Source organism: Salmo salar, chromosome ssa25 (assembly GCF_905237065.1).
Source record: "Salmo salar chromosome ssa25, Ssal_v3.1, whole genome shotgun sequence".
Taxonomy (NCBI): Eukaryota; Metazoa; Chordata; class Actinopteri; order Salmoniformes; family Salmonidae; genus Salmo; species Salmo salar.
This window is the reverse complement of record NC_059466.1, coordinates 36,315,229-36,328,513: the sequence shown is the minus strand read 5'-3', so window position 1 is coordinate 36,328,513 and position 13,285 is coordinate 36,315,229. Positions and strand designations below refer to the sequence as shown.

The following is a 13,285-nucleotide window of genomic DNA, read 5'->3' as shown; positions in this document are numbered from 1 at the left end:
CCCCTAATGAGCTGGACCTTTGTTGTCCACCAGGGGAAATAAAGTGGCAGATGTTTTCCTAAGGAATGAGTCTGTCCTTGATCCAACAGCTCCAATGCAGAGCCACAAAATTGCATGTTGTGTATTCTACTATGCTCATTCAACGAGACCCGATGTAGTTCCTAAAACAACTGTTGGAGGGGGGGACCCTACACGCAGTCTGTCTATAGGCAGAACTGCTCCAGTGTAATGCATGCATACATACACTTACCACTCTGGTGGGTTCTAATGTTTTTCCTATATGACCAGTACTCAACCACGAACACACACAGATTCAACACCAGATATTTGTATGTACATTCAACATTTTATTGATGGGATAGTGTAGAAAGCTTTTTCTCAGTCTAAGCAAATGATTTGTATAGGTACACAGAAAAAGTCACAGAATTAACAAATGAAACCACTAACCCCTGGAGATACCCTGTACAAGTATCCTTGACAACACCAAAACATTTACCTGATTTAAGAGCTTCAGTTTGTGTGTAGGGAGGGAGTGTAGTACTGTGTAGATCTGTGGCATAATTGCACAATATGAATGTCACATTCATGTCTATTGGAGGCTCCATTTTGGGTATGGGGAATGTCTTGTCTACTACAGCCTCAATACTGATCCCAGATCTGGGGTGCGTTCAGTTAGGTGAAACATTCAGAATGTTGCAGATGGAAATGTAACACAAAACTACCTGACAGAATGCCATCTGTTCCACATAACACATTTATATCTGAAAATTCTGTGAAGTTGCACCTTTTTGAACAGGGTCCCAGTATTTAGCCTCACGCACATTGGCCCGAGATCAATATAACTAGTCTGAGATCAGTATTTCGTTAGCCTCTGCTTTTAAAGCCAGGATGTCTGAGACATGAGAGATTTGATGAAACAAGCAAGAGGGGGATATCCACCACAGAACACAAACTGTTTTTCTTATCTTTCCTTGGTTGTTTGATACATGTACATTAATAAGGGATCATAGCTTTCACCTGGTCAGTCTATGTCATGGAAAAATAGTGTATGTTCTGTGTTTGATGATCAGAATGTACAGATCTGACACTCCCAATCCCCCCTCTCTCTCTCAATTCAACATAATTCTCTCACACACCAAGCCGACAGCATGGACAGCGAGGGACAGAGGAGCAGGGCTGGTTGTAGGGGTTGGTCTATGGGATAGACAGGGAAGGAGCGATAGAAAGAGAGCCCGAAAAATAAAAAATAATGATTTCTGTTTCCATTAATGATGTTCACAGACTATATAGGAATGAGGAAAGATAGGGTGGAATGCTGAGATTTCTGGAATGATAAAATGATGAATGGAGCTGAAACAATTCCTAGTCGTGGAATATTATTTAAGGGACATAATACCAACAAACAAAGCAGTAACACCAGTAACAACCAGACTAAATGAAACAGAGTGCATAGAATGCAAACAGTAACACAATCAACTTCCTTTCAGATACTATTACAGGTCGTTATATTAGCTACATGTAGATAGAGATAATTGGGTCCATGTAGGTAACAGAGCGAGGAAGGGGCTGGATGCAAAGGAGACCACGGGTTCTGTTTAGAGATTGTCGCAGTGACAACAAAGCGGAACAGATTCTAAATACTTATTATTTTTTCCCCTCCTTCATATCACAAGATCACAAAGAAGACACAGAAAATGTACAATCCTGCTAAAAGTCTATATGAGAGGCCCAGTCCTGCGACAGGAGCCAGCTTCTTTAAGTATATCTGGCATCAATATCACCATGCACTACATATAGTTACAGCTAGTTTTTTCTGCCTTATTTCAATACATTACGCACAAAATAAAAACATTCAATATTTCTTTGCCTTTTACATATTTCTGATGTATTAGTTATATATTTTTGTTTTTTTTATACATTTTTCTGGAAAAAAAAACCCTGAAACGCTTGTGGTATAATCCTGCAGAGAGGAGCTCAGGGCAGACTGAGCCCCTCCTCCCTTCGCTAGTGTTAAGAGCTGTTATGTCATCACCAAACACAGCACAGCTGTCATCTGAGAGAGGGGGAGGGAAGAAGAGTGCGTGGGAGAGATGGAGGGGGAGGGGAGAGTGCGTCAGAGTGAGTGAGGAAGAGGCAGGAAGATTGCAGGGATATTTGGGGCCTCTGTTTCACCCTCTTAGACCTGCGAGTGCTATCCTGAGGGGGAGGGCTCACCCACAGATAGACAGACAGATGAATCAATCAATGAGCTTCTCTGTTCTGTACAAACACTACAGGATATTATAAAAAAATATGCAGGTGAATGAGGATACCCTTGTCTGACCAATAGCAGCTATGAATGTTGATGTGCTGCACTTTACGAGGAAAGGATGAAGGGTGAGTGTGGCTTGGTTGTATTTCAGCCCCTTGGCACTACCCCTGGATAGCTGTAAGTAATATGACTACAACTATTTCTAACCCAATTCATTCTAGATTTTTCTGGCGCTTCAGTCATACTGGTTTCACCTACTCAGTCCTTTCAGATCCATTGACAGCAATAGAGCAGGAGTTAGAAGGGTTTATGGACCAAAATGGAACGGGCCCTAGGTGTGAGGGGTTTATGGACCAAAATGGAACGGGCCCTAGGTGTGAGGGGTTTATGGACCAAAATGGAACAGGCCCTAGGTGTGAGGGGTTTATGGACCAAAATGGAACGGTCCCTAGGTGTGAGGGGTTTATGGACCAAAATGGAACGGGCCCTAGGTGTGAGGGGTTTATGGACCAAAATGGAACGGTCCCTAGGTGTGAGGGGTTTATGGACCAAAATGGAACGGGCCCTAGGTGTGAGGGGTTAAAGGAAGTTCAGGGTCAGGGAGGGATCAAATGGTAGCTCCTTAGTTCTGCATCTGTTCAAAGAACTTGTAGGTGGGGTTTTCATAGCCATTTTGTTGCATCTTGGACAGGTGACGCTCCTCTGGGGTCACTGCAGCATCCACCTAGAACACACACACACACACACCAGGTTAACACACAGGTACAGAACACCAACGCGCAGACACACAGAAAACACTCACCTCGATGATTCCGTGGTGGATAGAGGTATACTGCTTCTTCCTCAGCATAATCAGAGAGATGACGATGACTGTCGCTATGACAACCCCGCCCACCATCAGGCCGATGATGGCACCCTTGTTGGAGCCCACATCCTCAGCAAAGAACACCTGGTAATAATCAACACCTGTCAATCAACCTGGAGGTGTTGAGTGGTTCTACAGTTATATATATATATATATATATTGTGAAGGCAACATTATTTACCAGTCTCCAATGCAAATGTTCCCATGTTCACATCATACACATGTGAACTTGGGCTATTGAGCCCGTTTGTGATACACATGTATGAATATGTACCAGTGTATACTGTAGTTATTTTACTGTATGTTTCCGTACCAGTTTTTGATGATGCACTTCATAGCTGGCGCTTTGCCGCTCCTCCTTCTCCACCCGCACCTCAGGGAACTCCTCAGGCTTCAGAGCAGACACTGGACACACAGCGAGACAGCATCCAAACATACACACATCATCAAAGAGACAAACACAAGCATAACCCAAACCACAAACATGCCAATACAGTATAAACACAATCATAGACACACTTACCAGGCCGAGTGGGCAGACCTCTATCTGGAACTGGACGGGCATCAACAGGCTCAACTGTTTCAACATGGGAAACAGTCACTGACTAAAAGCTTTAGACCAGTTTAATGGATAATGCATGTGTATTGCTGTGGTTTCTTAGGCTGCGTGTTAAGGCTGGTTGTGAGAGTGTGTGTTGTGTGTGTGTCTGTTACCGTGGTTGTCGGTGTTGGGCTGATTGAAGCTCTCTGGGTGGATGAAGCCCAGTCGATCCAGGCCCATGCCAGGGTCCAGAGGGGCAGAGCTGTAAGCCTGGTCTGGCATCAGGGCATCGTTTCCATAGCTCACCCTGCCATCAGTCTACAAACACAGGATACACATGACTGACTTTCTATCGGTGTGTGGGTTTGTGAGATAGGAGAGATTGTACTATTTTTATGAGCAAGAGTGTGCCTGTGTATGTGTGAAACTCACCCTCCCATCGCTCTGCAGAGATGAGACTTGCTGAGACAGCTCTGACTGAACCCTCTGCATCAGGACAGCTACACACACAGACAGAGGCAGAAAGGAAAAAGCATCATCTGTACAACATCTCAGTAATAACACAACCCAGTACTACACAGTGTATAGACTGAATAATATCATGACACGGCAGTATATGGGAAGGAGTAGGGCGACACTCACAAACTTGGTCTTGGATTTCATTGGCCACGCTGGGCACTTTGTAGAGCAGCCCCAGGGATTGGTTCATCCTCTCGTCAATCACACGCAGGTGGGTCATCACCTAGAGGTCAGAAGGGCAAAGTCCAGAGGTCAAAGGAGTTACACAGGACACAGAGTGGCTGTAGGGGCTTGTGGGTAGTGTAGTGTATTATAGTGGTTGGGGGTTGTTGGGTAGTGTAGTGTATTATAGTGGTTGGGGGTTGTTGGGTAGTGTAGTGTATTATAGTGGTTGGGGGTTGTTGGGTAGTGTAGTGTATTATAGTGGTTGGGGGTTGTTGGGTAGTGTAGTGTATTATAGTGGTTGGGGGTTGTTGGGTAGTGTAGTGTATTATAGTGGTTGGGGGTTGTTGGGTAGTGTAGTGTATTATAGTGGTTGGGGGTTGTTGGGTAGTGTAGTGTATTATAGTGGTTGGGGGTTGTTGGGTAGTGTAGTGTATTATAGTGGTTGGGGGTTGTTGGGTAGTGTAGTGTATTATAGTGGTTGGGGGTTGTTGGGTAGTGTAGTGTATTATAGTGGTTGGGGGTTGTTGGGGTACCTGTGGTCGGATCTGAGCAGCCTTTTTGGGGTCCACCATGCGGACGTGTTCGTAGTGTTTCAGGGTGTGTTGTCTGTCCTTCTGTTCTGCACGGACATACTTCTTCAACAGGCCAAGCACCTGACGAGGCTGAGAGACAGAGAGAGACAGGGGGATGAGGGACAGAGAGAGACAGGGGGATGAGGGACAGAGAGAGACAGGGGGATGAGGGACAGAGAGAGACAGGGGGATGAGGGACAGAGAGAGACAGGGGGATAAGGGACAGAGAGCGACAGCAGGATAAAGGACAGAGTTAGGGGGATGAGGGACAGCAGGATAAAGGACAGAGTTAGGAGGATGAGGGACAGAGTGAGACAGGGGGATAAGGGACAGAGAGGGACAGCAGGATAAAGGACAGAGTTAGGAGGATGAGGGACAGAGTGAGACAGGGGGATAAGGGACAGAGAGGGACAGCAGGATAAAGGACAGAGTTAGGAGGATGAGGGACAGAGTGAGACAGGGGGATAAGGGACAGAGGGACAGCAGGATAAAGGACAGAGTTAGGGGGATGAGGGACAGAGAGGGACAGCAGAATAAAGGACAGAGTTAGGGGGATGAGGGACAGAGTGAGACAGGGGGATAAGGGACAGAGTGAGGGAGAGGGACAGAGTGAGACAGGGGGATAAGGGACAGAGAGGGACAGCAGGATAAAGGACAGAGTTAGGGGGATGAGGGACAGAGTGAGACAGGGGGATAAGGGACAGAGTGAGGGAGAGGGACAGAGTGAGACAGGGGATAAGGGACAGAGAGGGACAGCAGGATAAAGGACAGAGTTAGGGGGATGAGGGACAGAGTGAGACAGGGGGATAAGGGACAGAGTGAGGGAGAGGGACAGAGTGAGACAGGGGGATAAGGGACAGAGAGGGACAGCAGGATAAAGGACAGAGTTAGGGGGATGAGGGACAGAGTGAGACAGGGGGATAAGGGACAGAGGGACAGCAGGATAAAGGACAGAGTTAGGGGGATGAGGGACAGAGGGACAGCAGGATAAAGGACAGAGTTAGGGGGATGAGGGACAGAGATAGATGTAAAAAGAGAGAATTAAGAGATATTGATGTGGACAGCGTGTGTGTGTACTAGTGAGAATGTGTTTTAGTGATCATGCACGTATACCTGTAAGTGTGTATCCACAGTGAGTGTACAGCAGGGGTGCCCAACCAGTCAGTCAGGAGATGATTATACACCTACTAAAATTCAGCCACACAAATCAATGCCAATAGTCTCTTTCTGTTTTAAAATTCGACAGTCTGAAAAGTCACGTGATTTACATAAAATCTGACCAGTCCTGCCCACTTGACAGATGCCTAGTTGGCGGGCGGCATCTGACCACGCTAACTCCAAGTCGAGGTCACGGTGATGCCAGGCAGGTAGCTAGCTGACTGTGTAGCCAGATTCATTCTTAAGTTGTGTGGTTGACAGCAGCAATAATGAGTGAAGGGAAGGATACAAAAAACCTGAAAACGTATCATTTCCATAAGGAATGGGAAGAGGAATATTTTTTTGTCATGTCAAACTCAAAATGTGTGTGCCTCATCTGCCATAATAGCATCGCTATCCCAAAGAAAGGTAACATAGAACGACATTTTAAAACCACACACAAAACCCAGGAAAGAGACTTTCCAGCAAAGACTGAATTACGAAGAAGAAAGGTACAAGAACTAAACAACTAACTGGCAGTGCAGCAGTCAACTTTCACAAGGCCTGTGACCAAAGGGAGGCGGTAACCATACCCTCTCATCGTGTGAGTCGCGTTCCTGCTAAGCATAAAAAGTTGTTCAAACATGGGGAGATGATCAAGGAAGCATTTACTGAGGCTGCAGACTCGCTGTTTGGGGATTTTAAGAATAAGACTGAAATTATGGCTGCCATCAATTACATTCAGACAAGAAGATGTGAGGGAATAGCAGAGAACCTTGAGGATCAACTGAAGAAGGATACTGACAACTGAGTGTTATTCCCTCCAGTTTGACGAGTCCACAGATATGGTAGATGTGGCACAGTTATGCATTTTCATCAGAATGGTAAACTCAGCAAAAAAAGAAACCTCTCATTGTCAACTGCGTTTATTTTCAGCAAACTTAACATGTGTAAATATTTGTATGAACATAATATTCAGAGACAGAGAGAGAGACAGGGGGATAAGGGACAGAGAGAGAGACAGGGGGATAAGGGACAGAGAGAGAGACAGGGGGATAAGGGACAGAGAGAGAGACAGGGGGATAAGGGACAGAGAGAGAGACAGGGGGATAAGGGACAGAGAGAGAGACAGGGGGATAAGGGACAGAGAGAGAGACAGGGGGATAAGGGACAGTGAGAGACAACAGACATGAACTGAACAAGTTCCACAGACATGTGACAAACAGAAATGGAATAATGTGTCCCTGAACAAAGGGGGGTCAAAAGTAACAATCAGTATCTGGTGTGGCCACCAGCTGCATTAAGTACTGCAGTGCATCTCCTCCTCATGGACTGCACCAGATTTGCCAGTACTTGCTGTGAGATGTTACCCCACTCTTCCACCAAGGTAACTGCAAGTTCCCGGACATTTCTGGGGGGAATGGCCCTAGCCCTCACCCTCCAATCCAAAAGATCCCAAACGTGCTCAATGGGATTGAGATCCGGGCTCTTCGCTGGCCATGGCAGAACACTGACATTCCTGTCTTGTAGGAAATCACGCACAGAACGAGCAGTATGGCTGGTGGCATTGTCATGCTGGAGGGTCAGGTCAGGATGAGCCTGCAGGAAGGGTACTACATGAGGGAGGAGGATGTCTTCCCTGTAACGCACAGCGTTGAGATTGCCTGCAATGACAATAAGCTCAGTCCGATGATGCTGTGACACACCACCCCAGACCATGACGGACCCTCCACCTCCAAATCGATCCCGCTCCAGAGTACAGGCCTCGGTGTAATGCTCATTCCTTCAACGATAAACGCGAATCCGACCATCACCCCATGTGAGACAAAACCGCAACTCGTCAGTGAAGAGCACTTTTTGCCAGTCCTGTCTGGTCCAGCGACGGTGTGTTTGTGCCCATAGGCGACGTTGTTGCCGGTGATGTCTGGTGAGGACCTGCCTTACAACAGGCCTACATGCCCTCAGTCCAGCCTCTCTCAGCCTATTGTGGACAGTCTGAGCACTGATGGAGGGATTGTGTGTTCCTGGTGTAACTCGGGCAGTTGTTGTTGCCATCCTGTACCTGTCCCGCAGGTGTGATGTTCAGATGTACTGATCCTGTGCAGGTGGTGTTAGACGTGGTCTGCCACTGCGAGGACGATCAGCTGTCCGTCCTGTCTCCCTGTAGCGCTGTCTTAGACGTCTCACAGTACGGACATTGCAATTTATTCCACCGGATTTTTACGAATTATCTTTCAAAGACAGTGTCCTGAAAAAGGGACGTTTCTTTTTTTGCTGAGTTTATTTGACAACATGAGTACAAATGAGAAACTCCGCTATTTTGCCACTGGAAGGACATACAAAGGAGTTAGCAAACTTCATAAAAGCTTGAAAAATGTCTAACAAATTCCAACTGCCCTTTTGTAAGCTTGTCTCCATTACTACCGATGGGGCACCCACTATGGTAGGCCGCATTAGAGGGTTTGTTGCATTGTGCAAACGAGATGATTCTTTCCCGGACTTTCTTGGTTATCACTGCATAATTCATCAGCAAGCTTTGTGCGGGAAGATGTTAAACATGAAAGAGGTGATGGATGTTGCCATGAAGATTGTGTGTTCTATTCGAGCAAGAAGCCTACAGCGGAGGCTATTTCACGCTCACTTAGAAGAGACTGAAGCGGAGCACACAGACCTGCTGCTGCACACGGATGAGCCAAGGTACATTTTTAGGGAGATTCAGATTTCCCTACGGTGAAATCAAGGAGTTTCTCAAGGTCCCCAAACATGCAGAATATGCACAGCTAGAGGACACACAGTGACTCCTGGATTGAGCTTTTCTCACTGACCTAACTTACATGCTTAATGAATTGAATGTAGCGCTGCAAGGAAAAGGCAAACATGTAATTGACATGATCAACTCTGTGAACACTTAAATGCAAACTACAACTGCTCACAAGAAAGCTGCAACGTAAAAATCTGCATTCAGAACCTGAACGTCAGGGCAAGGATGCAGCACAGCTTGACAGTGCACGTTACGGGGAGCAAGTCCAGAGCATCTCATCTGAGTTTGACAGTCATTTCACTGACTGCATCACTTGAGCCTATTGCCACTTATATGTGCTTTCCGTTTGGCACAGACATAAATGTGGAAGTCATTGCCTCCAAAATGGGATCACTTTTTCAGTTGGACAGAACTATATGAGAAACTGAAATTCTCACCCTTCAAAATGACATTAAGCTGAAATCCAGGACAACCACTGAGATGAAGGAAGAGTTCTGGGAGCTACTGCTGGAGGAGAAGTATCCCAACATAAGAAGATGTGCTCTTAATTCATCAGCCCTTTTTGGATCAACCTACCTCTGTGAGTCTGCATTTTCTCACATGAAGATAATAAAGTCCAAGTACAGATCTACTATGACTGATGACTACCGTGTGGCCTGCATGAGACTGGCAACAAGCTGCTACAGCCCTGACTATAAAAAACGACTTGCCTCAACCCAATGCCAAAAGTCACACGAAGGTAGGAAATGAAATTGGTTGCACTTGTGTGGAGACCGTGTTATTGGTCCACATTATATTTGGGTATCAAATAGGATTCATAGCAGCAGGTCCATACTCAGTGGTGTGCTGCGTTTCATACATTTTGTTGGTTGGTTTAGAGACTGGTAGATCTCATCAGGCTGGCAAATGAAAAAGTAGATCACACGTCAAAGAAGGTGGGGCACACCTGGTGTACAGTGTGTACTGAGTGTAATATGTGCATTATGCATGGTGAGAGGGTGTGTATATCACAGCAGGTTGGTGGCATCTTAATTGGGGAGGACAGGCTCGCGGTAATGACTGGAGCAGAACGAGTGGAATGGTGTCTCCATTCCAGCAGTTATTATGAGCCGTCCTCCCCTCAGCAGCCTCCCCTGGTGTACAGTGCATTGGGAAAGTATTCAGACCCGTTGACTTTTTCCAAGTTTTATTACGTTACAGCCTTATTCTAAAATGTATTAAAAAATATATATATTCTCATCAATCTACACGTAATACCCCATAATGACAAAGCGAAAACAGTTTTTTTTAAATGTATTCAAAATAAAAAAAATGAAATACCCTATATTCATAAGTATTCAGACCCTTTAATATGAGCTCAGATGCATCCTGTTTCCATTGGTCATCCTTGAGATGTTTCTACAACTTCATTGGAGTCCACCTGTGGTAAATTCAATTGATTGGACATGATTTGGAAAGGCACACACCTGTCTATATAAGTTGACAGGGCATGTCAGAGCAAAAACCAAGCCACGAGGTCGAATGAATTGTCCGTAGAGCTCTGAGACAGAACTGTGAAGAGGCACAGATCTGGGGAAGGGTACCAAAAACTTGAAGGTCTCCAAGAACACAGTGGCCTCCATCATTCTTAAATGGAAGAAGTTTGGAACCACCAAGAGTCTTCCTAGAACTGGCTGGCCGCCCAGCCAAACTGAGCAATCTGGGGAGAAGGGCCTTGGTCAGGGAAGTGACCAAGAACCAGATGGCCACTCTGACAGAGCTCCCGAGTTCCTCTGTGGAGATGGGAGAACCTTCCAGAAGGACAAACATCTCTGCAGCCCTCCACAAATCAGGCCTTTATGGTAGAGTGGCCAGACAGAAGCCACTCCTCAGTAAAAGGCACATGACAGCCCGCTTGGAGATTCCGAAAGGCACCTAAAGGACTCTGACTATGAGAAACAAGATTATCTGGTCTGATGAAACCAAGATTGAACTCTGACCTGAAAACTGTGGTGGTTATTTCTTTATAGAAACTTATCACACAAGTCAGACTTATACTTAAACTAAATCCTTACTCACTTATTAATAAGGAAAGCAGGTCACACCACACACACACACACACACACGTGAATGATTTGAGTGCTCTGCAATAACGAGGCTGGTCAACCCAACACGCTTGACTGTTGGGTAGAGAGATATTTTATAGCAAAGACACACCCCCTTAGTCTACATGATATGAGAAGGGAGTACCCCCAGCCAGATAGCATTTGCCGTGAAGACTGTTCTTATTGTACAGAAACCAGAGTTTGGCCCAAGACAAGGTTCCTCTCATCATTATCCATACCTAACCTAACCACACAGCCAAGACAACGGAAGAGTGGCTTCGGGACAAGTCTCTGAATGTCCTTGAGTGGCCCAGGCAGAGCACAGACTTGAACCCGATCGAACATCTCTGGAGAGACCTGAAAATAGCTGTGCAGTGACGCTTCCCATCCAAGAGGATCTGCAGAGAAGAATGGGAGAAAAACTCCCCAAATACTGGTGTGCCAAGCTTGTAGCATCATACCCAAGAAGACTCAAGGCTGTAATCGCTGCCAAAGGTGCTTTAACAATTTACTGAGTAAAGGGTCTGAATACTTGTGTAAATGTGTTTTTTTTTTATACATTTGCAAAAATGTCTAAAAGCCTGTTTTTGCTTTGTCCTTATGTGGTATTATGTGTAGATTGATGTGGAGGAAAAAATAATTCAATCCGTTTTAGAATAAGGCTATAATGTAACAAAATGTGGAAAAAGTCAAGGGGTCTGAACACTCCGAATGCACTGTATATATGTACCCTGGGTGGGTTGGCCTGCAGAGAGCCGAGGTAGTTCTCCAGGGCCACGTGGCGGCGGCTGTTGAGCAGGGCCTCCACCCGAGCCATGTGGGTCTCCACCAGCTGCTGCCTCTCTCCTGCTGCCTCCTGCTCCAGGGCCTCCACCTTCTCCTGGAAGTGCTGCACACAAAAAAATTAACACACACTAGAATGCACACACACACACACACACACACACACACACACACACACACACACACACACACACACACACACACACACACACACACGGTAGTGTACCTGGATGAGGGCCTTCTTGTCAGCGCGAGGGAGACTCTTGGCTTGTCTCTCTGCTTCCTCCCACTCTCTCATCACCTGGCGAGACACGTCAGTCACACATCTGAGGACTGTGGGTACTGTAGTGAACTCCTTCAGAGAAGGGACCCCTCTCCCCCCTCTCTCTCCCATACGTTCTCCCTCTTTCACAAACACACAGGCTATCTTTCTCTCTCATACACACAGACCTGGGACATCCTCTCGCGGTGCTTGGCCTCCAGACTCTCCTTGGCCTGCTGGAAGTTGGCGTGTTCGCTGTCGTCTCCGGTAGACTGCAGGTAACGGTCCACCACGTCAGGGGGGGAGGGGGCCGTGGTAGGCACTGGGAGAGGAGGAAGGAAAAGCGATAGAGGGGAGGGGAGAAAGGGTATTTCCACAAAAGGGTCCAAAGACAGAAGGTAACTGTTACATACTGATCACTCAAAAGTTAAACAGTGGCCTATCCTCCTCCCACATTTCTACCTTATCTGTCACTGTAATCTGAAAATATACAAAGACTTTCAGGGTCTGAACACAAAGACACATAGGTAGACCTGGCAGTCAGGTAGAGAGACAGGTCAGACAGACAGACAGACAGACAGACAGACAGACAGACAGACAGACAGACAGACAGACAGACAGACAGACAGGACAGACAGGACAGACAGGACAGACAGAGACAGGTCAGCCACACAGACAGACGGGTAGGTAGAGAGACAGGTCAGCCACACAGACAGGTAGGTAGAGAGACAGGTCAGCCACACAGACAGACAGGTAGAGAGATAGGTCAACAACACATACAGAAAGACAGGTCAACCACACAGACAGACAGGTAGAGAGACAGGTCAAACACAAAGACAGGTAGACCTGGCAGACAGGTGGAGAGACAGGTCAGTCACACAGACAGGTCAGCCACACAGACAAACAGGTAGGTAGAGAGACAGGTCAACCACACAGACAGGTAGAGAGACAAGTCAACCACAGACAGACAGACAGGTAGAGAGACAGGTCAACCACACAGACAGACAGGCAGAGAGACAGGTTAACCACACAGAGAGACAGGTGATATACCGGTCTGCCTTGACATTGTTTTTGTGTCTGTGTGTGTGTGTGTGTGGGTATGCAGGCATGCACGAGATACAGGAGACTGGGGATCAGATAAGTGAATTCTGCCCAGTCAGGATCAGGGTAGGCGCTGCGTCATCCTGTCCCGCTGAGGAGCGTTGTGCTTAACTGGGCGGAAAGTACCGGAACAGCCTGGCTGGGGCTGGGAAACAGACAGGGACTCAACCAACTGACATACACACAAACACACACACGGATACAGTGATTTAAAGAGAGACTGCTGCTGTTAGGTTAAACCGGG

General features: G+C 46.6%; 1 protein-coding gene across 3 annotated transcripts in view; it reads right to left on the bottom strand.

Annotated features, from left to right (window-relative positions):
- Positions 1-326: 326 nt before the first annotated feature.
- The window catches only part of LOC106586687 (amyloid-beta A4 protein), a 45,040-nt gene continuing 32,081 nt past the window's right edge, over positions 327-13,285 (bottom strand). For 2 of the 3 annotated variants that reach the window (XM_014174226.2, XM_014174227.2), the window contains 11 exons: positions 12,129-12,262; positions 11,905-11,979; positions 11,626-11,784; positions 4,875-5,003; positions 4,300-4,399; positions 4,090-4,157; positions 3,831-3,975; positions 3,640-3,693; positions 3,430-3,521; positions 3,054-3,200; positions 327-2,975 (listed from right to left, as the gene is read on the bottom strand). In XM_014174226.2, coding sequence (XP_014029701.2) covers positions 2,874-2,975; positions 3,054-3,200; positions 3,430-3,521; positions 3,640-3,693; positions 3,831-3,975; positions 4,090-4,157; positions 4,300-4,399; positions 4,875-5,003; positions 11,626-11,784; positions 11,905-11,979; positions 12,129-12,262 — 1,205 coding nt within the window. In that variant the 3' untranslated portion in view covers positions 327-2,873. The remainder of the gene's footprint in view (positions 2,976-3,053; positions 3,201-3,429; positions 3,522-3,639; positions 3,694-3,830; positions 3,976-4,089; positions 4,158-4,299; positions 4,400-4,874; positions 5,004-11,625; positions 11,785-11,904; positions 11,980-12,128; positions 12,263-13,285) is intronic. The other variant, XR_006761962.1, reaches the window with a different exon arrangement.